A 26,761-nucleotide genomic window follows, 5' to 3' on the forward strand; every position below is an offset into this window, starting at 1 on the left:
AAAACAGGAACCTCTCTCTCTCTCTCTCTCTCTGGGCTCGCGCCTCAACAGTGGAAGTGGTTTCAGTAAAAAGGGAAGAAAAAGCAGTTTAATAGAAAGGATCTGAAAAATCACTGCAGAGCCGCCAAGGAATAATAGAGTTAGACAGGAAGACAGATACGGTAAGAATGACAGCCCTCTTCTACTGTGTTGATTTTCTACTTTCTATTCTGCTCTGATCTGTTCTATTATTTTCTGGTGTTTTTTTTCCTGTTCTATTATATTCTATTGTTTTTCTCTGTTTTAGTCTACTGTATTGTGTTGTTTTTTCCCGTTCTGCTCTACTCTAGTTGTGTCGTTTTTCTATTCTATTCTATTTTATTCTATTCTATTATATTGTTTTTCTGATGTATTGTATTGGTGATTTTTGTTCAGTTTCAATTGGTTCTGTTCTATACTATCCTAATTTATTTTATTCTGTTCATTCTATCCCAGTCACACGTGTTACTGTTTTAATTAACTTATTCTTGTTCTTCCACTTTGTCAATGCATCAACTTATTGCTCAGTCAATTTTAGAAGAATATTATCAAGAGGTCAAAGCTACAGCAACACTTGCAGTAAACTGAAGACCATTATTAGACCAACATGTTTTGGCTTGTGGCTTTCATCGGGGTCATCACAAAACACATCACAAGTAACATTTAACTAGTGTAAGTATGAAACAGAAAAAAAATATAAAATGTCACTCGTGATCGTGATGACCCTGTTCAAGTCCGTAAGCCGAAATGTGTCAGTCTAATAAAGTTTTTCTGTTTACAGAAAGTGTTGCTTTAGACTTTTTCCTTTCTCCGTGCACCTTGGAAGTAGGTGAAGTTGTGCCAGAAACTTCACTCTGCTTCTAGAAGAACATTATAACACAGAGATGAATATATGTGTGAATATTTCTTTGTCAGGGAGTTTTATGGCCTGTAGGTGACTGTGGAGAAAAATTTGCTGCTGTTGTAAAACAAGAGACAGGTATGCAAAGCACTGACCTATCATATGATCCTCATATGATTATCAGGCTCTGAAAGCTTGTTAAGGTCAAAGGTCACAGAAAAACATGAAATACCTGTCTTCAGGTTAGGGAAACCTTATTAAAATACTAGACAAACTTCTAAACAGATGTGGTTATTGTCTATATGACCTGGCAGCACGCAGGTAGTTGACTTTTGTTGTTGTTTTTTCCGTCACACACAGATCACAGCATGCATTTGAAGATATGGCGCCGGCTCCCTTCGCTGAGCTGTGTATTTGTCCAGAAGAACACACAGACAAACTGACACATGCATGTGCACATAGCACTTCTATGTTGTGTTTTCCTGAATGCTGTCCCTGTGGTGAGAGAAGACTCTCAGGAGGGAAAACCAAAGCCACAGAAACCAAGCAACATTTCCCAAAAGCCAATAAGTGACATTTAAAGCAGAGGAGAAAGCTTCATTATTTCATGTAAGTGGCTTTTATTCTGTAATCAACCTCCGCGTGCACACATTTACATATACAGCTTCATTTCTTTGAACACTCACAGCTGTCTCTCCATCCCTTCAGCCATCCCTCTCCCCTCCAGGTTCTCCTGCTCCACCTCTAACCTTGCCCACACGATGGACCGGCCTCTGCTGAGACGAGTGTCGGCCCGGGGCTGCTGCTCCTACAGCACCCTGAAGGCCTGGATGCCCATCCTCTCCTGGCTGCCCAGGTACAAGCTGAGGTGGCTTCAGATGGACCTGCTCGCAGGCCTCACCGTCGGGCTGACGACTGTACCGCAGGCGCTGGCTTACGCTGAAGTAGCTGGCCTTCCTGTGCAGGTGAGACCCAGCTCGTCTTGTCTGTGAAGGTTCATCTTTTGGATTAAATTCTCATTCAAGATTCAATTCAGTTTCTTTCAGTTAATCAAGTTCTTAAAACTATCTTGTTCCAGTAAAACTGCCCAGTGGGCGACAACTGGCTTACAAACTAGTTGTGATGTCATAAATCCTGCTTGTACACACACGTCTTAAACTGAGGTTTAAACTGAGCACAGCTCAGAAAACAAACTGCACGTACATCATTCTGCACAGTGAAGCTTAAACATCCTGGTGCAGTGATATTGAGTGGAGGGGGACTTTAAACATTTATCACTTAGTCGTTAGTTGCACCTTTATTCATCCTTTAATCTAAAAGCACTTCTCTCCACAGTACGGACTCTACTCTGCCTTCATGGGGGGTTTCATCTACACCCTGCTGGGGACCTCTAAGGACGTGACGCTGGGTCCCACGGCCATCATGTCCCTCCTGTGTTTCTCCGTGGTGGGGGGGCAGCCGCACCGCGCTGTGCTTCTCAGCCTCCTCTGTGGACTCATCCAGGCTTTAATGGCATTACTGAGATTAGGTGAGGGGAGAGCTGCTCAGGTCATGTGGGAACCTTGTGATACCAGTTTTGGTGATTTTCTTAATTTAGTCAAAACTCGACGTGGCCTGAATTTAGGATGAATTTTGCATCAAAACCCAGTGTAACGGTGTTTACTATTTACTATACTATATACTAGTTTGCAAGTGCAGGAAGCCACTTCCTGCCACCACATGTACAACTTCCTTTGATTAAGCACACACAATTTCTTTAAAATCGGTGGATGCTTTCATTTTTGTTCCAAGGCCATGGCTCTGTAAATCATTAATTGCCTTGCTTTTCTTCTGCAGGCTTCCTCTTGGACTTCATCTCTTTCCCTGTAATAAAAGGCTTCACTTGTGCTGCTGCAGTAACAATCGGCTTTGGCCAGGTCAAGGTGAATGTTAAACGCATGCACACACACGTGCACATGCACATGTAGATTTAATATTGTTGCCTTCTTTGCCTTTATGGGTCGAAAATGTCTGTATCTTTAAAGTGTCTATCTTCCCTCTTTTAGCTACACACATAAAAAGTCTGTTCTCATAAGGTATTCACATCAAATCACAACTTACAACACAGTGACACCACCACCTGCTCCCAGCAAGAAACCACGTTCCACAGCAGAGAAAACTTACAAATAGCCGCTTTAATCAACAATGAAAATAATAGTTATTTCCATCCCTTTAAAATGTCTTTTTGTGTGTTTATGTAAAAGAAAAAAAAGAAAAACAGCTGATATATTTTCAGATTTTACACCAGTGTACAGTTTCAGCACGTTGATGTTAGATCGAGCTTCAACAGGGAACCAGTTTAGGGTTGGCTTTGTGTCAACCATTTCTTGTATTTACTGGGAGATTATGTAACATTTGAAAAAAAAAACATAGGAATGGATTAAACATAATTAAAAGAGTATTTTCACTGATTTGGGTTTGCTAACCTATTTTGTAGTTTCTGTCTATAAAGCAAAGAGAGACCCCTTTTAGTTCACCCACTGCGTTCACTGCTCTGACCGTCGATGGCTTTAGCTGATGGCACTCCTGTTGTTTCTGTCTGTAGAATATTCTGGGACTTCGAGGCATTCCCCACCAGTTCTTCCTGGAGGTTTACTACACCTTCTACAAGATCCCAGAGGCCAGGATAGGTGATGTGGTCCTGGGTCTACTTTGTCTCGGCCTGCTGGTCATGTTGATGTTCATGAAGACGAGTCTAGGCTCAGACGACGGGCCCCCCTCCTCCAGATTCGCCAGGAAACTAGTGTGGGCTGTTGCTACCAGTCAGTACCTGTGTGGTTATGAGTGTGTGTTTGAATTCATCTGTCCTCACTACAAGCATGACATGTACAGTAATGACAGTGTTTCACTTTAACGAAGGATAACATAACGCCTGGTCCACTTTTTTTTCTGAAACTTACATTTTTTTTCTATTTGTCCTTTTCCTGTCCGTCTTGGTCAGTGCGTAACGCTCTGGTGGTCGTGGCCGCCTCCTTCATAGCATTTTCCTGGGATGCCTACGGTTATCACGTGTTCACAATCACTGGAGAAATTTCCCAGGGCCTGCCACCGTTCAGGCCCCCACCCACCTCAGACACCGCCGCCAACGGCACTGTGGTCTCCTTTGGAGAGATTGTAGAGGTAAAGGGCAAAGGGAAGCGCCAGTAATCGGATGAGGGCAGTGAATTTTTCAGCAAAATGATTGAGTTGTAACTTTCACTTCCTAAAATGTCTCCAGTTCTCCAGAAACACAGTTGACTCAGTCTTGCTCCCTCTGTTTTTTTTGGGCAGGGTTTTGGAGGAGGGCTTGCTGTGATTCCCTTCATGGGTCTGTTGGAGAGCATCGCTATTGCGAAAGCTTTTGGTAAGTGTTCGGTCCAGACTGAAATATCTCAAAAACTATTGGATTGATTGCCATGAAATTTGATTCAGACATTCATGGTCCTCAGAGGATGAATAATAATGACTTTGGTGATCCCGTGATGTTTCCTCTTGTGCCACCACGAAGCTGACAGTTGTGATTTTGAGTGAAATATCTTATGTGCATTGCCTGGAAATTTGGTGCAGAATTATAATCACTTTGGTGATGCCTGGACGTTTTTTTTTATCTCAGATCAAAAACCCAAATTTGTCCAATACTTTGGTTTATGACTAAATACCTGTAAAACTAATGGCATTCCCATCAGCCCCATCCACTGTACTTTGTGTATATTAATTATTAGCCAATGTTAGAATGCTAACATGGAAAAAAATTATACCTTAGCATTTTAGCACGTTGTAAATTTTTCACCTTCTTCAACAAGTTAAAAAAAGGTCAAAATAATTTTATGCAAACTTATTATTAGAATTGGAGAATTTGCCATTCTACTGTTTTATTGCAAAAGTACTTTTCCATCGATCCACCAGCACTAGAATGAAGGCAGCTAAAGAATGAGTCTTTCATCAGACTTTTGGCTGATTTTAATTTCCTGTTTGTCCTCAGCGAGCCAGAACGACTACAGGATCAATGCCAACCAGGAGCTGCTGGCAATTGGTGTGACCAACATCATGGGATCCTTTGTGTCAGCCTATCCTGTCACTGGCAGCTTTGGGAGGTTTGTGTGTGTGTGTGTGTGTGTGTGTGTGTGTGTGTGTGTGTGAGAGAGAGAGAGAGAGAGAGAGAGAGAGGAAGAGAGAGAGAGAGCGAGCTCAGATGTCAAATATTTACAGTGTCATGTTTTCTCTTCATGTCCAGGACAGCGGTGAACTCCCAGACTGGCGTTTGCAGTCCAGCTGGAGGGATCATCACCAGTGAGTCCTGACACTATCTGTCTTCAGTCTCCTACACCCTCTAGTGGTGGTCTGTGATATCATGTTTCATCTCCACTTCTCCCCATCCTTTCTTTGCCTCCTTTTTCCTTGTCTACCTCCTAAGTGTTGTCATGGAGGTCAGAGGTAGAGGTGGTAAAGAAAACATCATACACAGGCTTTAGCAGACATGGCAGATTACAAAACAACAAAGACAACATTCGTCTTAAACAGAGACAGCCCAGCATGTGAGCTTAGGCAATTTATACATAACTTTTTTAAATTAAAAATAGAGAATACATACAAAAAATAAAAGATTAATATTTATTTGATCTTCTTTACTGTCGACCCCCCTCTCCACCAACGTACTCTTCATGTAAGAAACTGAAGAAATAATAAAACTGCATCTGTAGGCTCATCACCCATCGATGATTGAGGAGTCACAGAAGGATTTTGTGTGATCATCACATAAAGTGCTATTCCTTTAGATGGCATCTTACACTGTAGTCTCTTATTTGTAATTTCTTGCTTTTCTGGTTCAGTTAATCATCACATAGTTCATGGTGTCTGGGTTTTCTGTCACCAGCCTCTTCTAACCAATGAAAACACAAAGACAGCAGTCATTTATTTATTTTTCAATTTAAAATCATCGTAACATTGTACGTATTTATGTGACTTTGCGTTCTCTGTCTTCCTGCTGAGTTTGTCCATGCTTCTTAGTTTCTTCTCTCTCTCTCTCTCTCTCTCTCTCTCTCTGGGTTTTTGCAGGTGTGATAGTGTTGCTTTCCCTGGCGTTCCTCATGCCGGCCTTCTACTACATCCCCAAAGCTTCCCTGGCTGCTGTTATCATCTGTGCGGTAGCTCCTATGGTGGATTACCGTGTCGTGGCTAATATGTGGAAGATACGCAGTAGGTGTTTGCTCAGTTTTGTACTTCAGCGTTTGCCCGCCTGTATCAGTCTGTTTAATTGAAGTCTGGTGCTCGTGTCGTCCACAGAGCTGGACCTGCTGCCGTTTGCTGTGACGTTCCTGATGAGTTTCTGGCAGGTGCAGTATGGCATCATGGGAGGTGTAGCTGTATCTGGAGTCCTGCTGCTTTACAACATGGCCAGACCCCAGATAAAGGTACTGTGTTATTCTATACAGGAGTGTGTGTGAGCAAGTGTGTGACACTTCAACTGTGAAACATATTAAACCTTTTCACAGGCAGCGCACAAGATGTTGTCTGTAAAGAGACAATAGTCATTTGCTATTGAGGCATTTTCACAGGATGTAAGTACAGTCAGTTTATTTAATAGGGAAAATGCAAATTAACATAGTTTCTAAACAAAGCATGAAACTGACATGTTGCACAGAGAGTTTATAGTTGTTGTTAATTTTCAACTCTTGTCCCTAGTTTGGCTTTACATGTAGACTGTGATTAAAACAGTAAATGTTTAAACTTGCTTCTTTGAGGCTGGAACGTTGTTGGGGAAAAAAGCCAATGCGCCCATTGCATTGATTGATGGAAGAGTTGGGAAATATCAGGATATTTGCCAAATTTGAAACAATAGCAACTGTTCAACCACTGAGATTTTTCTAGAACGTTTTATACCACTGTAGGTATCCCTTTTTAGTATGGTATGGTAGTGTGTTTTGCAAATTACTGAGCGGGACTGTTTAAATGCAATAACAACAGCCTCTACAGACCACATGGGGGCACCGCTCTGCATTAACTCCACAGGACAATGTCTCACTTCACCTTGCACTTCAACAGTGAAATCCACGTGTCTGTGCTAACAATGTGTGCCTATCGAGTGCAGGTGTCTGATCACGGTGTGCTGGTGATGGAGTTGAGCAGTGGACTCAGTTTTCCTGCCACAGAGTATCTCAGCCACATCATACACACCCAGGCTCTGCAGGGTAAGGATTCGTTTGCTAATCATCCACCTCGTCTCTTTCAGTGTTCCCTGTTATTCACTCACCCATCTCCCCCCTTCTCCCCCTCAGCGTCTCCTCCTCGGTCAGTGGTACTGGACTGCCATCATGTCAGCATCATAGATTACACAGTGATCAGCGAGCTCAGGGACTTGCTGAGGCAGTTCGAACTACGAGACGTGCGACTGGTCTTTTGCAGATTGCAGGTACGATTATCTGTTATAGAATTCAGTTCTAACAACAGCGCATCAAAATAAATACAATGTTCTCTCTGTCTTCTCTCTTTTTTCTCACACACTCCTTCAGCCCTCTGTTCTGGAGGTTCTCCTGGCAGCCGATCTTGAGGGCCTCAGGTACGCAGACAGTGTGGAGGCGGCGCTGCGGATGGTGTCAGGAAACTGCCTCGATGACCGACACAGAAACTGTCCAATCACAGACTGGCGAGAAGATGATGATGATGATGATGGACAGAAGCAACGTAGCAACAACACTGATCGGTGAACTTTCCGAACTGGGATTATTGGGCTGTTATGATGTTAAAAGGTGATAAACTATCTCCATTAATAGCAGTCACGTGTACGGCGACTGGCAGTGGCCAAGTGATATCTCCTTTTTTCCTGTCCTAAGAAATTATGGCACTGAACTTCGTATCTGCCAGACTTCCCTGGAAGACTGGAAATTACTGTGCAATCTCCCAGATTACAACACTACATGAAAACATGGGACCAGACGTCTAATATTGTGTTTCATATGCTTTTGATGGACATTTTGCATTTTGTGTGAATGATGAAGGAATGAGAGAAATAATATACTGAAATATATATTTTTACTAACAGAGCATTCACTCTGTTATGTGTTAGGGCTGAAGGTGACAGTTGAGCTGCCAGAGACCAAATCCAAATTTACAGAATAACAATTTAGTCATCAATTTATTGATTTACTCAATAAATTAAAAACCCAAATCACCACATTTATAAAAGGATTTTTAGTGAATAAAAAGTTTACACTTTCATGTATATGCACGTGTGTTTGAATGCGTCTATGCATGCAGAAATGTTTGTGTTACAGTGAAGTTGCACAATTGTACACTTGAACAGAAGATACAATGGTAAGAGGAAGTATGTGAGCCCTTTGGGACGACCTGGTTTTCAGCATTAATTGTTAAAAAAATGTGATCTGATCTTCATCGAAGTCACAAGTGTAAACAATAACACACAAACACTTATAATAGTTTGTGTCTTTATTGAACACACCCATTAGACATTCGCAGTGCGGACTGAAGAAGTATATGAACCCTTGGATTTAATAACTGGTTGAACCTTTTGCAATAACCTCCAACATGAACTTCCTGTAGCTGCAGATCAGACCTGCACAACCTTCAGGAGGAACTTTGGACCAGTCTTTCTACAGAACTGCTTCATCTCAGACATAGTGTGAGGATGTCTGATGTCAGTGGCTCTCTTCAGCTCATTCCACAGCATCTCTGCTGGGTTAAGCTCTGGGCTTTGACTGGGCCCATCCAACAGGTGGATTTCTTTGTTTGAAGCCATTTTGTTGTAAGATTTACTTCAGTGTTCAGAGTTATTGTCCTGCCGCATCACTGAGCTTCAGCAGATGGACATCCACCCTGACATCATCCTGTAAGAGACCCTGATAAACTTGGGAAATCATTTCTCCCTCGATTATGTTAAGCTGTCCAGGTCCAGAGGCAGCAAATCAGCCCCAAATTATAATGCTCCCTCCATTGTACCTCACCCTTGGGATGGTGTTTTCATGCTGGTGCAAACAATTCAACCTTAGTTTCATCACTCCATAAAACTGTAGCCTTGTAGTGTGTCAAGCTGCTCACTTCAGGGGCACAGCAATGTTTTTTTGGCGAGCTTCCACCGTAGTGTCCTGCCATGTGCATGCTCCACATAACCATGCACCATGATTTTGATATGGTAGACTCATGAACAGAGATGTCAACCAGCTCCAATGATTCATTTTAATTTTAAATTTAATTAAGCTGTTACTCTGAGGTTCTTTCATACATTACTGATCATTCTGCGTTGTGCCTTTGGAGTCATCTTAGCTTGGCACCAACCTCCAGAGAGAGTAGCTGCAGAACGAAATCGTCTCCATTTATAGATATATATATACTTAGATTTATACTTATCTATATATATATAGATTTATACTTTTTCTTTCTTTCAGCTTTATACAAATTAAAAATTCTTCATCCTAGGTCTGCTGAGATCTCTTTTATGAGGCTTGCTTTACATCAGCAGATTATTCTTGTGGATAGCAAACTCAAAAAGTAGGTCTAACCCAGTGTTATAGAACTTATTAGCACATTCTTCTTATTGTGGAGCACCGAGAACTGGGTAAACTATTAACCTTGGGTTAATAATCATATAAGAGGAAGTGATTTCAGAAATATGATCATTATTCACAACAAGGAGCACAGCGAGTGCAGTAAATAATGATAAGAAGTGACACTGATGATAAAAACACTATAAATCACATCGCAAAATGAAGAAAGGTTGTCCACTCTACAACACAGTGTGTTCCCTGCAGTGCACTTTCGAACCCGTCTGCTCCTAACTACAAAGAAACCTGTTCGAACAGGTAAATATAGAAACATACAGTAAAATGGGGTCTAACATGCATCCAGTGTCAGTTTTATCATGCGTGGTGACAGATGTTGGCGCTGACATCAAAGGAATCATCAAAATGGTTATTTATTGAAATCTACTTATAACTACCTACAACTGTCTTTAATTTTTCCTTGGATGTTTAAAAAACATTTATTTGACAATTGTTCACTTTCAATTTCCAGAGATGGATGCAAGTGGCATTTGTTCAGGCAAACTGAGTAAGACTGTGAATGAAAACTGCGGGATGCTGTCAAATGCTCTGGAAAAAAAGCAAGTAAGTGTACCTTGAGTTAAGATTATTTTTTCCAGGGTCAGTGTTAAATTTTTGTGCTAAAAATCCATTTCAGTCACAACTGTTGACAAAAGGTGTTTATAAATGGACATTTGTGTTGCAATGTGCAAACTTGAGAGTTCCCCATTATGTCTCAACACTCACCTGAGATGACTGTAGAACCATACATTTTATTGACCCAGGGCTCAGGTGTTTGTTTCTTTACCAGATCTGTTTTCACTTTGTCGTACTTTGATTATGATTAATAAATAACCTTTGATGTCATATGAATCAATGCTGTCAATGATTCCTTTATGTGTTTCACCAATGAGCTCTTTTGTGTCCTGTGCACACAGTGACGGGCGCATAAATTCACACACTCGCTGGGCGCTTATCACTTTCAACTTTCTCCCTTACTGCTGGATTCCCACATACTTTCTCCAAGGTAAGTGCAGAGACTGACAATGTACAGGAGAACCTAATAATCATTGGAAAATGGGATTTTAAGACATCGCCTTTGTCTTTTTCAGCAGGTTTGTGTCGTGGATGAGGTCCATAATGGGGGTGCCTGGGGGTTTGTTATTGCTCCTAATTTTGCAGATTTTTACAGGAAGCACTTCAGGTAAGCCGTCTGACATTGTGTCATCCTGGCTTTGACATTATGACACATATTTACTGTCTAACTGTACCTTCCATTTTGAAAAACTTTTTCTTTTTCTTTCCTTTTTGTGTCACATATGGATGGACTCCAATTAAATCACTAATTTAAATGGTGCCCTCAATTTACTTATACACACAAATCATAGCTGCCACCAACAAAGTTAACAGGATGGTACAGACAGATTACACCCTCATAAATATGACCTTGCTTGCATGACATTTTCTCATTTCCCTGTGATTCCATCAAATTTAAAAGTAGTTTTAAAGTAAAAACAATTTACATATATTCTTAACTGCTTATTCCAGGGATTTCACACCAATTTAAATATCAAAATAAAAAATAAAAAATTAGATCTCTTGCATATAATTTCACACATAGCCTACTATTATTATTTTATTACATAATACTGATTATTTTCTTAAATAATATTTTGGAAAGTGGATTATAATTTAAGATAAAGTTTTGTTGGCCTGAACAAAGCTGTAATTATGATCTACCATGAGGTGCAGTATTTTGAGACCACTTAACACTCCTTTTTTTTTTAACCAAATTTTATGTAAGAAATGGCACTCTGTAGTGAGATTTGAAAAGATTTGTTTTCTGTGTAATTGTACACACAGAATACCTAAACATGGATCATCCCGAATTAGAAAGGTTTAGTTCATTTATAGTTTCATAACTTGATTTTCAGTGTTTCATGTGGAAGAGCTACCAAAAATTTGCAGGAGCCTGCGTCAAACTATCCTCGTACTTTTCACAGGGACACTTGTCTTCAGCTGCGATTCATGTCATGATCAAGCCAACTGCCTGGAGTCACGAGGAAGAGGAGACACCTTTGCCAGCCAGGGCCTCTCTTGTGTCTGTAAAGATGGCTTCGCAGGTGATGGTCTCACCTGCTACAGTAAAAAACTCTGCAGTGACTCTTCTTGCTGTAGCCAAGGTTATCACTGGTCACCAGACAGCGGCTGTGTAGACACTGATGAGTGTTCCCTCCCAGACTCGCCCTGTGCGCCATCTCAGGTTTGCCAGAACACACCTGGCTCTTTCAAGTGCCTGGAGCGTTCCTCCAGCCCCAGATCTGGCCCCTCTCCCCAGTCTATCCAGTTCAGCTGTGGAAACACTGTTTGCCCTTTAGGCATGGACTGCATCAATAATAATGGGCTCGCCCGCTGTGCTGACCCATGTGACCACTACACTGTACTGAACGATGACTGGCGTTCAGTAAATAACACAATGAATAACATAATACACTGTGACAGAAATATTAACTGGCAAGGCTGGTATCGTCTGTTTCTGGGGCAAACTAGTGCTCATATTCCAGAGAGGTGTGTGGAGGAGAACAGGTGTGGAACCCACGCTCCTCTATTTATAACACAATCTCATCCCACACAGTCAGGTGAAATTGTAGCTCGCACCGTGTGCAATGCCTGGAGCAACAGTTGCTGCCTTTTTAGGTCACACACCATCCATGTCAAGCTCTGCTATGGAAACTACTACGTCTACAAACTTGTGGCACCATCCGCATGCAGCCTTGCATACTGTGCAGGTATTGTTCCATTTTAAAAAAAAATTACAAATTACATTTTTTCATCTAATCAATCCATTTAACTGTTTCACTGTTTGTATTAATGAAGATATTATGGTTCTAGTACTTCAAGTAAAACTTTATGAATAATAACTCTCATTGGCTCTGTATCAGGACAGTAACTTTTTTCATTGTAAACAGATGTGAACATAACAGACACTGAAGTTCCACCAACCACACCCGATCCAACACCACAGACATCTGCCAGTCAGGTCAACGTCTCTGCCACAACAGCGGTGGGCAACAGTTCAGCAGCTGATGGAGAGATCCGTCTGGTCAATGGAAACAGCTCCTGCTCCGGCAGAGTAGAGATCTTCCACCATGGACAGTGGGGGACGGTGTGTGATGATGCCTGGGACCTGTTTGATGCACAGGTGGTGTGCAGACAGCTGGGCTGTGGCAGAGTCCTGTCGGCACCACAAAATGCACGTTTTGGACAGGGCAGAGGGCCCATCTGGTTGGATAATGTCATGTGCACAGGCAGCGAATCAAAGCTCAGTGAGTGCCGTCACCAAGGGGTTGGATCACACAACTGTGGTCACCATGAGGATGCTGGTGTCGTCTGTGAAGGTAAACACTGATTTGTACATCTAGAGCCAGTGAAGTGTCACTGTCTCACAGAGTCTCTGTCGTGTAACATTTAGCTAAGAGGATTTTAATAAACATCTATAACACAAATAGGAAATATGTGCTTTACAGTATTCTTTTACATCTCCAGGATCTTTGGTCTCAAATTGTATTCATCATTTTAAACAGGAAGCTGTTGTGTGTAGTTGTTAAAGGAATCATTGGCTCTAATCAACAATAATTTGTTGCATGTGTTTCTATTAGCCGGTTCACCAGTGAGGCTGGTCAACTCTGGCAACCGCTGCTCTGGCAGAGTGGAGGTCTACCATGATGGACAGTGGGGGACGGTGTGTGACGATTCCTGGGACCTGAACGATGCCAGCGTGGTGTGCAGACAGCTGGACTGTGGCAGGGCTCGTTCAGCACTTCAAAGTGCAGCTTTTGGACAGGGCACTGGACCCATCTGGTTGGACGATGTCAGCTGTTCAGGAAGTGAATCATCCATAACTGACTGCAGACATCAAGGGTTTGGGGTCCACAACTGTGGTCACGTCGAAGATGCCAGTATCATCTGTGAAGGTAAATGTTTATACATATTTAAAGTACGCTCCAGATCTTATGCTCACATTTAATTAGGAAATTGCCTCATCAATAAGTTCCAGTATTTACCTCACACAACAGATATTGTTTTGTAGCACAATAAGTCAAATGTACAGTTATGCTCCAGTTCTTATGTCTTGTGTCTAATGTTGACATAATCAGTTTTATCTGTGATAAAGGATCTTATGCTCATCACTGGTGGAGGTTCAGGCTGCTGTTGTCTTGTGAGTTCACATAAACTTTTCTAACAGGTCGACCAGAACCAAACAGCACAGTTACACCGACCCCACCCGATCCAACACCACAGACATCTGCCAGTCAGGTCAACGTCTCTGCCACAACAGCGGTGGGCAACAGTTCAGCAGCTGATGGAGAGATCCGTCTGGTCAATGGAAACAGCTCCTGCTCCGGCAGAGTAGAGATCTTCCACCATGGACAGTGGGGGACGGTGTGTGATGATGCCTGGGACCTGTTTGATGCACAGGTGGTGTGCAGACAGCTGGGCTGTGGCAGAGTCCTGTCGGCACCACAAAATGCACGTTTTGGACAGGGCAGAGGGCCCATCTGGTTGGACGATGTCATGTGCACAGGCAACGAATCAAAGCTCAGTGAGTGCCGCCACCAAGGGGTTGGATCACACAACTGTGGTCACAATGAGGATGCTGGTGTCGTCTGTGAAGGTAAACACTGATTTGTACATCTACAGCCAGTGAAGTGTCACTGTCTCACAGAGTCTCTGTCGTGTAACATTTAGCCAAGAGGATTTTAATAAACATCTATAACACAAATAGGAAATATGTGCTTTACAGTATTCTTTTACATCTCCAGGATCTTTGGTCTCAAATTATATTCATCATTTTAAACAGGAAGCTGTTGTGTGTAGTTGTTAAAGGAATCATTGGCTCTAATCAACAATAATTTGTTGCATGTGTTTCTATTAGCCGGTTCACCAGTGAGGCTGGTCAACTCTGGCAACCGCTGCTCTGGCAGAGTGGAGGTCTACCATGATGGACAGTGGGGGACGGTGTGTGACGATTCCTGGGACCTGAACGATGCCAGCGTGGTGTGCAGACAGCTGGACTGTGGCAGGGCTCGTTCAGCACTTCAAAGTGCAGCTTTTGGACAGGGCACTGGACCCATCTGGTTGGACGATGTCAGCTGTTCAGGAAGTGAATCATCCATAACTGACTGCAGACATCAAGGGTTTGGGGTCCACAACTGTGGTCACGTCGAAGATGCCAGTATCATCTGTGAAGGTAAATGTTTATACATATTTAAAGTACGCTCCAGATCTTATGCTCACATTTAATTAGGAAATTGCCTCATCAATAAGTTCCAGTATTTACCTCACACAACAGATATTGTTTTGTAGCACAATAAGTCAAATGTACAGTTATGCTCCAGTTCTTATGTCTTGTGTCTAATGTTGACATAATCAGTTTTATCTGTGATAAAGGATCTTATGCTCATCACTGGTGGAGGTTCAGGCTGCTGTTGTCTTGTGAGTTCACATAAACTTTTCTAACAGGTCGACCAGAACCAAACAGCACAGTTACACCGACCCCACCCGATCCAACACCACAGACATCTGCCAGTCAGGTCAACGTCTCTGCCACAACAGCGGTGGGCAACAGTTCAGCAGCTGATGGAGAGATCCGTCTGGTCAATGGAAACAGCTCCTGCTCCGGCAGAGTAGAGATCTTCCACCATGGACAGTGGGGGACGGTGTGTGATGATGCCTGGGACCTGTTTGATGCACAGGTGGTGTGCAGACAGCTGGGCTGTGGCAGAGTCCTGTCGGCACCACAAAATGCACGTTTTGGACAGGGCAGAGGGCCCATCTGGTTGGACGATGTCATGTGCACAGGCAACGAATCAAAGCTCAGTGAGTGCCGCCACCAAGGGGTTGGATCACACAACTGTGGTCACAATGAGGATGCTGGTGTCGTCTGTGAAGGTAAACACTGATTTGTACATCTACAGCCAGTGAAGTGTCACTGTCTCACAGAGTCTCTGTCGTGTAACATTTAGCCAAGAGGATTTTAATAAACATCTATAACACAAATAGGAAATATGTGCTTTACAGTATTCTTTTACATCTCCAGGATCTTTGGTCTCAAATTATATTCATCATTTTAAACAGGAAGCTGTTGTGTGTAGTTGTTAAAGGAATCATTGGCTCTAATCAACAATAATTTGTTGCATGTGTTTCTATTAGCCGGTTCACCAGTGAGGCTGGTCAACTCTGGCAACCGCTGCTCTGGCAGAGTGGAGGTCTACCATGATGGACAGTGGGGGACGGTGTGTGACGATTCCTGGGACCTGAACGATGCCAGCGTGGTGTGCAGACAGCTGGACTGTGGCAGGGCTCGTTCAGCACTTCAAAGTGCAGCTTTTGGACAGGGCACTGGACCCATCTGGTTGGACGATGTCAGCTGTTCAGGAAGTGAATCATCCATAACTGACTGCAGACATCAAGGGTTTGGGGTCCACAACTGTGGTCACGTCGAAGATGCCAGTATCATCTGTGAAGGTAAATGTTTATACATATTTAAAGTACGCTCCAGATCTTATGCTCACATTTAATTAGGAAATTGCCTCATCAATAAGTTCCAGTATTTACCTCACACAACAGATATTGTTTTGTAGCACAATAAGTCAAATGTACAGTTATGCTCCAGTTCTTATGTCTTGTGTCTAATGTTGACATAATCAGTTTTATCTGTGATAAAGGATCTTATGCTCATCACTGGTGGAGGTTCAGGCTGCTGTTGTCTTGTGAGTTCACATAAACTTTTCTAACAGGTCGACCAGAACCAAACAGCACAGTTACACCGACCCCACCCGATCCAACACCACAGACATCTGCCAGTCAGGTCAACGTCTCTGCCACAACAGCGGTGGGCAACAGTTCAGCAGCTGATGGAGAGATCCGTCTGGTCAATGGAAACAGCTCCTGCTCCGGCAGAGTAGAGATCTTCCACCATGGACAGTGGGGGACGGTGTGTGATGATGCCTGGGACCTGTTTGATGCACAGGTGGTGTGCAGACAGCTGGGCTGTGGCAGAGTCCTGTCGGCACCACAAAATGCACGTTTTGGACAGGGCAGAGGGCCCATCTGGTTGGACGATGTCATGTGCACAGGCAACGAATCAAAGCTCAGTGAGTGCCGCCACCAAGGGGTTGGATCACACAACTGTGGTCACAATGAGGATGCTGGTGTCGTCTGTGAAGGTAAACACTGATTTGTACATCTACAGCCAGTGAAGTGTCACTGTCTCACAGAGTCTCTGTCGTGTAACATTTAGCCAAGAGGATTTTAATAAACATCTATAACACAAATAGGAAATATGTGCTTTACAGTATTCTTTTACATCTCCAGGATCTTTGGTCTCAAATTATATTCATCATTTTAAACAGGAAGCTGTTGTGTGTAGTTGTTAAAGGAATCATTGGCTCTAATCAACAATAATTTGTTGCATGTGTTTCTATTAGCCGGTTCACCAGTGAGGCTGGTCAACTCTGGCAACCGCTGCTCTGGCAGAGTGGAGGTCTACCATGATGGACAGTGGGGGACGGTGTGTGACGATTCCTGGGACCTGAACGATGCCAGCGTGGTGTGCAGACAGCTGGACTGTGGCAGGGCTCGTTCAGCACTTCAAAGTGCAGCTTTTGGACAGGGCACTGGACCCATCTGGTTGGACGATGTCAGCTGTTCAGGAAGTGAATCATCCATAACTGACTGCAGACATCAAGGGTTTGGGGTCCACAACTGTGGTCACGTCGAAGATGCCAGTGTTGTTTGTGAATGTATGTTTTTTTGATTTTTTTCACTGTTTTGACATTATACTCTTAAATAATTACACACTGAATTGGTCTGGCATTTACTATCTCATCTCCTTTCTCACAACCTTTAATTTGGTGATTTTATATCTCTTTTACTTTAGTCCCTCCACTCCAGTTTACTCATCTTATTTGTGGCCGTGATAAACTCCAAGTGGGGCTGGATTTGGCTGCCATAACATCCAGTGGTTTGGACCCATTCTCTGGAAACCTGGCTGCCCTTAACTGCTCCTGGGTCAGAGTGCGTAATAATGAAGTTTGGTACGAAGTGGAGGCTGAGGCAGGTGCTTGTGGCAACACACTGACGGTAAAGACTTAACTACTGTTCTTTTTTCTTCCTTTTTTGCAGTAACTCTATAAAAAATTATTATGTATTGACTTGTTCTTTTCTATTCTACCCTATGCATGCAATTGATGGACATTGCTAAAAATTCTGGCCCACCTTATACAATGTGTCTTTGTGCCCTACTTCTTTAGCTATGGACACCTTGAATATTCATCTACTTCCAGCTCCCTTACATCTGCACTCCTCCAATGCATCACTCTAGTACCTGTTGTTTTATGTATGTTTCCGTTCAGGGTTAAACCCAGACAGCTAGCATGGTGCTACTACTGTGGTTCTATATAAGTTGAAGATAGTTTTAAAGAACTGTAAAAAATCATAGCAACATGAAGAAGTTACACCAACTTACAGGATATATATATATATATATATATATATATATGAGATGAGATTTTAAACAATAAGAGATCAGAAAACAACTATTGTCTATTTAAAGATGTAGAGGAGTAATGGTGCAGAGAATGAAGTCACAACCCCTGTGTATACATTGCAATCCAAGCTTCTCTGTCCTTTGTTTTGGTAGCCGGTCCGGACAGTTTGTGCATGTGCGTGTGCATGCACAGGAGTCCCTCCCTGTTAAACCATTGGCCCTGACCACCAACAAAGAAAGAGATAAAACCAGAGCGTAGCTGAACTGGCCACAGAGACTACTACATGGACTCATTAGTGACAGGCTAGAGTAGGCATGATAACGTTAGCTTGTTGTTACCGACATTATGAATTTGTTCAGCAAATGTAGCTATCGCTAGCTGGCTTAATGCCCCAGCTTGTGTCTAAGTAACATCTGCACAACATCTTGATCCCTGTTCTGTGGCCTCAATGATGTTCCTGATGGTTCTCTTCATGTGCAGTCCCATCATGCCAAGGAGTTTGAAGTTACAGTATCTTAAACCCAGGTTCTCCACCTGAATGATAAATCCTCTCAACCTGACATGATCCTTCACCTGACTAATACTTTGGTCATCCTCTGTCTTTCAGACCAACCGCACACATGCGATCTATTCCAACAGTTTATTTTTCTCCCCAACAAACTCGTCCTTGACTCGTCCTGTGAGTCTTCCTTTCTCCTGCGCATATCCCCTCGACATCGACACCGGCCTGAATGGGCCGCTCAGACCATTCCTGCAGTAAGTACTTTATTGATTATGACTATGACATCACTCAGTATTTACAGTTGTAAAATGATGAAGTGGCGATGTGTCAAATTGTTATGTGATTATGCCATTTTGCCAATTGTTTTGATGACATCATACCACAAACATTAGGACAAACCTGGTGAAAATTGGTCTAGTCTCTGTGTTGCTTTTAACCATTCATTCTGTATGGTTCATCACTGTATAATGTTTTTCCTGTTTTAGAAAGGAGGAACAAGCTCTGTTTCAGTACAAGAATTGGATTTTAATGGTTTGCTTTCGAGCAAAGTCAATCTGGTATCCAATCAAATTCTCAAGTATTCATAACAGTCAAATACTTGGGAAGTCAATCCCTCCAGTTTATCCCCTGATTATGTTTTAAAAAACACAGCATGATGAACCAAAACATCACAGGAACTCACAGAAACCTCAGGCCCCTCTATAAGGATGCACCTGAAGAAGAAGACGCCTGAGTGACTCTGAGATATCTAGCTGATGCATAGTGAAAAGCACGTGTGTTGTTGTGTTGATACCTACTGTTTGTATATGAATGAACTATTAATTTTGAACTCTCTTGTCTAGCTGCAGATGTTGCAGGATCATATATCCTCAAAACCCAATCTCCAAGAAATAGATAAAGGGATATAACAATAAAAAAAAACAGTAACTATAAGAAAAAGAAAAACTGAAGGGAAAATGACTTGGTTATCACAATTAAAAAAAAAATATTTTCTTGACAGGCCTGACACACCTGGCGTTTCAGGCTCAGGTACCAAAGCCAGAGCCTCCATGTCTCTGTTCCGCAACTCCAACTTCACTGAGCCTTATGCAGCAGGCCGGATCATCCTTCCAATGGGCTCTCCTCTATATGTGGGCATATCTGTGCAGGAGAGAGATCCAAGCTTTACAGTTGTTCTGGAGCGCTGCTATGCCACTCACTCATCAAACCCTAAAGATCCCACACGATACTTTCTCATTGAGAACAAGTAAGCGTCCCTCTTCGTCCTCAGCAGATACTTGGTGGTGTAATGGAAATAGCAAAAAAGTTAAATGTATAATGATGTGTAATGGCCCTGATGACCTGCTGTATCCTCTCTGCCAGGTGTCCCACTGCCCGCCGACAGGTGTCAGTGATAAAGAGTGGCTCATCCTCCCAGGTTCGTTTCTCTGCCCTGTTCTTTTCGCCCCAGGGTGAAAACCGAGACACCTATCTTCACTGCAGCCTCAGCCTGTGTGACCGGAGGAGCCACAACTGTGTTCAAGTAAGTCACACATTTCACTTTATCAATAGCATTGTCAATCATTAATCAGTGCTGCTTTAACACTGGTTTTAATGTTTCTTTTCCACCCCATAGCCTTGCGCAAGAAGAACATATCGCTCATTTTCCAGCTCTGCTCCTCTGGAAGACATCACCATTGGACCAATCACTTGTGAGTATGAATTGCAATCTGGTCTCAGGACGAATGTCTCAACACAATGATCAATACAGAATTAATAATCATCTTTTTACTCTTTCTTCTTTATCTTCAGGGGACAAGTCTCCTGAGTGAGCTGGTGACATACAGTAGTAACACAAACACATTACATATTGTGATATCATTAACATGTTCTTTTTTTACTCATAAGACAAAAAATCATAAGTTTGTTGTTACATTGTGATTAAATCTTACCATACATTGTTCATCCCTCATTTCTATTTCCTGTGTACTGATTTTTACTAAACAACAATGAAGAAAATAAACTACAAGAAGATATAATAAAAATGAAGGTGCCAATACTTCTCTTCTGTGCTTATTTTCAGTGCAGCCACAATGTGAACACATTATAAGACTTTCTTTAAAAGATGAAATTGTGCTGTATAATCACATTGTTTTTGTTAATGTAAATATCCACTTCATCCATGATCAGTTGTATTGCTGGCTCAGTGTGGTCCTTCTGCTTAACCTTCTATACTAAACAGAAAGTGTTACTAAGACTTTGTAAAAGAGTAGGCAGTCCCTATAATTAGTGGTCATACTTACAGGAGATTGGGGTTTGTTGAGATGAGGGTGAGAAGCTTTTCAGCCTTTATTGTTAATGGATGTAGAGCAGTGCTGGAAATTATTTAGGCTATTGAATTGTAAGTACTCCCTGGTCAAAATCATCAAACATGCCTGCAGCACATGTATTTGTGCACATGCACGCTTGTTGCATTTACATTAGGTACATTAGAATCAGGAGAGAACGGCACAATGGACTGTCTTATGAAACTGTCTAATGCTCCTTGTGTTTCACCTGCATTAACGTCACTGTCCTCAGAGCTTTTTTTGATACCTTGTGGTCAGAGGTTTCCCATCCACCCATTTCCAGACACCCTCCTCATCTTGGTCAGTCAGCCCAATGCAAACTTCTTGTTGAATTTAATAACTACCTGCTATTTGAAAGAAAAATTAAGATACATGACACATGTTAATTAAGCATGCATTACGTGAAATATGTGTCACTGATGCTGCACATGATAACAAAGATTGTTGTAACTGGTCTGTAACTGGACCATCTCCTCGGGTGACTGTGGGTGACTCTCCAGAGGTGAAAAGGGGCCAGTACACTTTATCAGGCCTGCTTGTTGGTCCTATAGCTTCAGAACATCCTTCCCACCACACCTGCTTGCCTCGCCTTTGTGAACAGCTACATAAACACTTTGAGGGAGGCAAAAACCGGCCCTTTAAAACCAATCTTGGGAACTACCAACAGGCAACTGTCAGAGAGGAATGTAGAGATCTGCACAAAAGGTACCTTACAAGTACAGTGTGTTATACATGATTTCATTTATTCACTGTTTCTTACATCCAGAGCAGATTTCTCTATTCCTCTGGCCTTGGTGCATTGCTTATTAGGTGTGCACCAAACTACGTGTGGGCCAATTTGGGTGTCCCAGAGTTTTTAGTATTGTGCTGTGTAAAGCCCAGAACAGCCTTGTTTAATTGTCTGAGTGTTGGAACGTGTGGAACAGTGGTCACTGTGGTGTATCATGATATCATGAGATGTCCTCCAACAAAACAAGCATCTAGTGGGCATTTGGCCTAAAGCGAAGAGGTTCGCATTAGAGTTCATCTACAGTTGCTGATGCACCATCTTTGAAAGAGTTACAGCAGCAATTATCAAGTATATGGTGACACACAACACTAACATGTAATTCACTAAAAAACACTTAACACATTTAAAGTAGATGAATCCATCAGTCACTACATCTCTGCCACCATAAGGATTTTTTCAGTTTCAAGGCGAATAAATGCCTCATTCACAGAGTACCATACAATTTCTGTATTTTATTCCTCAAGGAGAGTTCTTGTATAGGCACCCAACAGTAAAGTCAAATGTCCTCCCCAGCCAAAAGAATAGGATGTCTGACAAACAAGAAGTGTTATGTTCACAGGTTTGTGACAGTCAGTTTGTCCCCAATTCACACCAAATGCCTCACAGTGACAGCAACATACAAAAGTAAATACAGAGCATGCAGTAAAGAAAAATGTCACAGTACAAGAAACTCTTAAAATATGACAAGGTATTACAGAAGTAAAAAAGAAAACATAATTCCTCTCGTCCATTTCATGAGAGAAAAAAGGTGATATGGAAATGTATATATAAGGTGGTATGGAAATGTATATGTAATGTATATCTTATATGTACTAGTATAAGATTCAACACAATTAGGTCTGATCTACAACACCGTGAAGCCAATGAAATGTTTCCTCCAAAGGGACAACTAATGACTTTGATGATCCCCTGAGTTTTCCTCTGCTGCCACCGTGAGGTTTATAGAGTGAAATGTCTCAACAACTTCTGACATGAACTCACATGAACTAGGGAAAATGTTGGGCTGAAACCATTATCCTTACAACTCGGTATGTCAGATGTATTTTTCACAGGAAAACCTTTTTAAATCCTGTCCTTCTGTGCAAGAAAATGTATTTTATTTATCATTATTGCACAGACATGAAACCATGCCTGGCTAACTATCTGATATACTTATCACACTGAACGGCAATGTTAAAATAATGTGATTATATTTGCCACTCTGCTGCTGTTGTGTGCATGTGTGCAGTGATCTGAGAATTTACATAGAATTTTTGTTATTTACCACTGACAATTGTCTTTTGTCTCTTGTTTGGTTAACAATATGGTGGTACATAAGATATATTGAAGTTGCCTGGTAATGATTCACCTCATAAATCATGACATATTTATTTACCTTTCGCAATAACACACACAGTATTACACCCACTGTTCATAACAATAATAAATGTAATTTGCAACAGGGGTATTACTGATATTGCTGTTCCTGATTCTGGATAAAACATGACATCAGCTCGCATCCAAATTTTGTGGTTTTACTCACCCTCTCCTACCTACCTACCTGCCTGTCTGTCTGGTGGTATGAGTTTCTCTAACACCATGCCCACTTTAGCATGTAATGATTAACAGCACAAAATTTACCCTCATATTTAACTTTTTTACTTAAAATTGTTTAAACGGGTGTAAGCTAAATGAGGTGGTGAACAATCATTGTGCTGTGGCTGAAGGTCACAGTAAACTTTGCTGCTTTGCTCTCTAGGAAACTCAAAATAATGGCCAGTGTGTGCAGGGGCGCGGCTTTAGCTACACTTTTTGATTGACAGACCTAGAGCCCAATAGAATGGCTCGCTGGCACAGAAGGGGTGGGGCACTGAGTGACCAAAGTTTCCCACTCGGGTTTAGGGAAGTTGGGGTTAATTTCCGCTCGGTAGTGGCCGTTCATCTATAATAGCCGTCAACTCCTCTCTGCCGACAGCCGTCGTCATGTCCAACAACAATGCCAGCAACAACTTAATTATCGCTCAGAGGGCCGTGAAGCAGCTCCGGTTAGAGGCCAGTATCCGGAGGATCAAGGTACGAACCCCTCAACACTGACACACAAACACGGAAGACTGAGCTAGTCCACTGTTGAATGGCGGAGACAAATGGTTACAGAAATGACACAGACTGGACCCCTGCATCTTAGGTTCAACGAATTGGTCCACCAAGTTACACATGTGACACACAAAATGGTTTGGGGTTGACTAAACGACAGCTATGAGCGAAAAAGCTTCTTCCGTGTTTAACGGCTGCCACTGTCTGTTTTGGGAAGTCGTAACCACTTTAAAGTGTCAGCGGACCCACAGAAGTGATATGTTTATAAAAGTTAAACTTCGTAGTGTTAGTTATCTGAAGGAAACAGCTTAATATTTCATTCAAGTAACGTAGTGGACGCACCCATTCGTGTATTGCGCCGTTGCTTGCAAATTATATGCAAAAAGTTGCCAGTTAGTCAGTGTACGAGAACGAGAGAATGAGAATGGGTAGTATTAGAGTTTGACAGCAGGCCAGCTGGGGCATTACAAATACTGTACATGTGATAGGCTTTTTGTGTACACACACACACACACACACACACACGCACACACATACACACGCACACGCACGGGCCATCATCTTATGTCTGGCTCTGCAGGTGTCCCAGGCTGCTGCTGAGCTGAGAAACTTCTGTCTGCAAAATGCCTCCAAGGACCCTCTCCTGGTCGGGGTCCCCTCCAGTGATAATCCCTTCAGACCTCCCAAGTCCTGCTCCCTGTTCTGAGGTAGGCCTGCTCTTTCTCCTTCAATGACACACCAGCTGGGGAAATAAGCTGTACAATTAATTACACCAGGGAGGAATTAATTACACCTTCACATTCAGTTTAGACTGAATCCGTCAGCTAATTTACGGCAGGTGCTACACAAGAACTTGTGTAAAATGTCTAATATTTCACATGACTAGAGCTGCAATGATAAATCCATTAATCGATTAGTCAACTGAAAGAAACTTAATTGCCAACTATTTTGATAATCGAGTTGTGGTCGAATGATTTAAGTCAATTTTCAAGTAAAAATGTCATAAAGTTGATGGTCCCATATTCTCAAACATGAGAATTTAATGCTTCTTTTCTTGGTTTATCATTTTAGTAAATTGAATGTTGCTATTTAATGATGCCCCTTTGTGCTCAAGGAAGCTGTGATCACCATTTTCACTCTTTCCTCATACTATATAGACCAAATAACTAATCCATTAATCGAGCTGTTCAGGTTAATCGATTAATTTCATCATAGATTAATCTAAAAATTATTCTGTTGAAAATTCAATGAATTGTTTTATCTAGAAAATGTCAGAAAATAACAAAATGGTCATCACAAAGCAGCAACTCCTAACATTGGAGAAGCTGGAATAAGAAAATATTTGGTATTTTTGCTTAAATGATTTAATAATTAACTGCTAAATTATAAATTGTTATTTTTCAATCTAGTCAGTAGTCATTTCTCAAGCAAAAATGCGTTTGAGGGCTCCAGCTTCTATGAGTTTGATGCTTTCCTAGTCTTATCATACTTATTAGTCTTATTGCATCTGTCGCAACAAGTGTTGAACTATTGTGATAATTGTGAGGTTTATTCAGATTTAATCAAGTCATAGTTGTACTTTACATACATTGAATTAGGTCACCAATCTTCCCAAACCAATAAGAACAGGGAACAGACAATTTGACTGGTCACAGTAGGAAAAGCAAAAGCAAAAGGCTTGGTTCTATTTGAAACAGTGAGCCAGCATACACAATACCAGGTCACTGAAACTGAGAAACTGATACATTTTTAATCTGTACTTCAATTGTCTCTGTTTTTCTGTCTACAACAGAAAGAAACAAAGAGGATCGGCAAATTTCCCCATCGAAGGCTTTCTTCACTTCTACTTGATGTCTCTGTAGATCTATCAGCTCCTCTTGGGATGATGCAACATTGGAATTGGGTGGCGTTGGGGTTGGGGTTGGGGTTCGTCCACTTGTTTGCCAAAACTAACGGTATCATAACACCCATCTGTTACATTAAAGCAGGGCCAAACTACATGTTCAAAAAAATTGTTATTGACACTAGCCTGACTAATGATTAAGCTGTCCTTAGTTTACCTAGTGCTTAACATGCCCCGTGTCAGTTTACTGACTTAACAGTGTCTGTCTCCAGTCAGTGAAATGCAGTCCATGTGATTTGCTACGGAAAGTACAACGTCCTTTTATATTTTGTGTGGAAAGTGGAGAAACTATCAAATATTAATTTAAACCAGGTGCTGTTTCAAGAATAAGAAAATGCTGTGTTAAATATATGCATATATATATATATATATACATATATATGTATAGATACACTGTATTTCATGTTGTGTCTTTACAAAACACTAACTGTGTATGTGGCCAACAGACATACTACTAGCTTCTGAGCTAAAATGATTGGTGTCTTAAACTACTCATATATTTGTGGCAATAGTAAATGTGTTACTACTACTCTGAGGTACAATAACACGGTACAGACTTTTAACACTTTCAGTGCAGGGCATATGATTGTTGATTAAGTGTTCATCCAGTCCTTTTTGTGTATATATTTAACAGCCTGTTAAGGGTGCTTTTATTAGCCTATATCTGTTCCTGTCTTTAATTTAAAAAAAAAAAAAAACATGTCAAGGCCTTACACTATTTGGATAGTGAAACCTAGTAGTAAATTTGATGTATATCACTTTAGATACATAGATGTTCACTTTAGATACACAGATGTTCATAGTTATTCAAAACGTCCAAATATTGTTTGTATTTAATGAAAAATGCTGCAGTGACTTGTTGCAATAATCAATTTCCACACTGGAATCATGCTCGGATCAACCAAAACTTTTACTACTGTTAGCCTTTATCTTTCTTAACTTTGCTACTGTGGGCAGCCTTTTAGAAATTAAATGACGTTTTTGGACAGGAATTACTGTGTGTGATTTTTTGAATATCAAACCTTTGTGCAAATGACGTAGGAAAAACAATTCTTCTCAAGTATCACTTTATCATTTCAACACCTTTCAATTGTTTCTCATACTTTGACTCATAAGCCCTCAGTTTACAGATGATATCATTCATGCATAAAATCATCTGAATCTGGCCGTAGTTAAGTGAATTGGGTCTGTTAAGTAGGCCAGTAA

At 41.6% G+C, this 26,761-nt stretch overlaps 3 protein-coding genes across 4 annotated transcripts; all 3 read left to right on the forward strand.

The window, feature by feature from the left end:
* The first annotated feature begins 56 nt into the window (after positions 1–56).
* On the forward strand, positions 57–8,280 carry slc26a11 (solute carrier family 26 member 11). Of its 2 annotated transcripts, XM_022755538.1 has the most exons (15): positions 57–161; positions 1,220–1,468; positions 1,568–1,824; positions 2,195–2,387; positions 2,696–2,781; positions 3,444–3,660; positions 3,840–4,018; positions 4,169–4,241; positions 4,860–4,971; positions 5,112–5,167; positions 5,933–6,073; positions 6,161–6,288; positions 6,966–7,065; positions 7,153–7,286; positions 7,387–8,280. In XM_022755538.1, the coding sequence occupies exons 3-15, from the start codon at positions 1,621–1,623 to the stop codon at positions 7,579–7,581; spliced, it is 1,818 nt and encodes a 605-aa protein (XP_022611259.1). In that variant the 5' UTR covers positions 57–161; positions 1,220–1,468; positions 1,568–1,620; the 3' UTR covers positions 7,582–8,280. The 2 variants fall into 2 exon arrangements, with proteins under 2 accessions (XP_022611259.1, XP_022611260.1); XM_022755539.1 differs by lacking the exons at positions 57–161; positions 1,220–1,468 and having other exon boundaries at positions 1,520–1,824.
* Positions 8,281–10,396: 2,116 nt separating this feature from the next.
* On the forward strand, positions 10,397–20,498 carry LOC111229326 (deleted in malignant brain tumors 1 protein-like). Its single transcript, XM_022755614.1, has 17 exons — positions 10,397–10,435; positions 10,521–10,612; positions 11,412–12,197; positions 12,378–12,806; positions 13,068–13,382; positions 13,655–14,083; positions 14,345–14,659; positions 14,932–15,360; positions 15,622–15,936; positions 16,209–16,637; positions 16,899–17,213; positions 17,351–17,553; positions 18,568–18,716; positions 19,463–19,708; positions 19,825–19,984; positions 20,078–20,153; positions 20,254–20,498. The coding sequence occupies exons 2-17, from the start codon at positions 10,537–10,539 to the stop codon at positions 20,271–20,273; spliced, it is 4,692 nt and encodes a 1,563-aa protein (XP_022611335.1). The 5' UTR covers positions 10,397–10,435; positions 10,521–10,536; the 3' UTR covers positions 20,274–20,498.
* A 2,949-nt stretch (positions 20,499–23,447) lies between these two features.
* On the forward strand, positions 23,448–26,547 carry LOC111229418 (guanine nucleotide-binding protein G(I)/G(S)/G(O) subunit gamma-10-like). The gene is made up of 3 exons (XM_022755741.1): positions 23,448–23,631; positions 24,233–24,359; positions 25,445–26,547. Exons 1-2 carry the CDS (start codon positions 23,542–23,544, stop codon positions 24,356–24,358), a joined length of 216 nt encoding a protein of 71 aa, XP_022611462.1. The 5' UTR covers positions 23,448–23,541; the 3' UTR covers position 24,359; positions 25,445–26,547.
* The last annotated feature ends 214 nt before the right edge of the window (positions 26,548–26,761 follow it).

This window comes from Seriola dumerili, unplaced genomic scaffold (genome assembly GCF_002260705.1).
Source record: "Seriola dumerili isolate Sdu_G_001 unplaced genomic scaffold, Sdu_1.0 BDQW01000230.1, whole genome shotgun sequence".
NCBI classification, from domain to species: domain Eukaryota; kingdom Metazoa; phylum Chordata; class Actinopteri; order Carangiformes; family Carangidae; genus Seriola; species Seriola dumerili.

What these genes read in the sequence shown, in the direction of transcription:
- LOC111229326 (XM_022755614.1), top strand. Translation starts at nt 10,537, where the DNA reads ATGAGGTCCATAATGGGGGTGCCTGGGGGTTTGTTATTGCTCCTAATT. An exon ending in TGCCAGTATCATCTGTGAAG is followed by an intron (nt 15,937 to 16,208) that starts GTAAATGTTTAT and finishes CTTTTCTAACAG; the next exon opens with GTCGACCAGAACCAAACAGC. An exon ending in TGCCAGTGTTGTTTGTGAAT is followed by an intron (nt 17,214 to 17,350) that starts GTATGTTTTTTT and finishes CTTTTACTTTAG; the next exon opens with TCCCTCCACTCCAGTTTACT.
- LOC111229418 (XM_022755741.1), top strand. Translation starts at nt 23,542, where the DNA reads ATGTCCAACAACAATGCCAGCAACAACTTAATTATCGCTCAGAGGGCC. An exon ending in CCAGTATCCGGAGGATCAAG is followed by an intron (nt 23,632 to 24,232) that starts GTACGAACCCCT and finishes CTGGCTCTGCAG; the next exon opens with GTGTCCCAGGCTGCTGCTGA.
- slc26a11 (XM_022755538.1), top strand. Translation starts at nt 1,621, where the DNA reads ATGGACCGGCCTCTGCTGAGACGAGTGTCGGCCCGGGGCTGCTGCTCC. An exon ending in GTCACTGGCAGCTTTGGGAG is followed by an intron (nt 4,972 to 5,111) that starts GTTTGTGTGTGT and finishes CTTCATGTCCAG; the next exon opens with GACAGCGGTGAACTCCCAGA. An exon ending in ACACACCCAGGCTCTGCAGG is followed by an intron (nt 7,066 to 7,152) that starts GTAAGGATTCGT and finishes TCTCCCCCTCAG; the next exon opens with CGTCTCCTCCTCGGTCAGTG.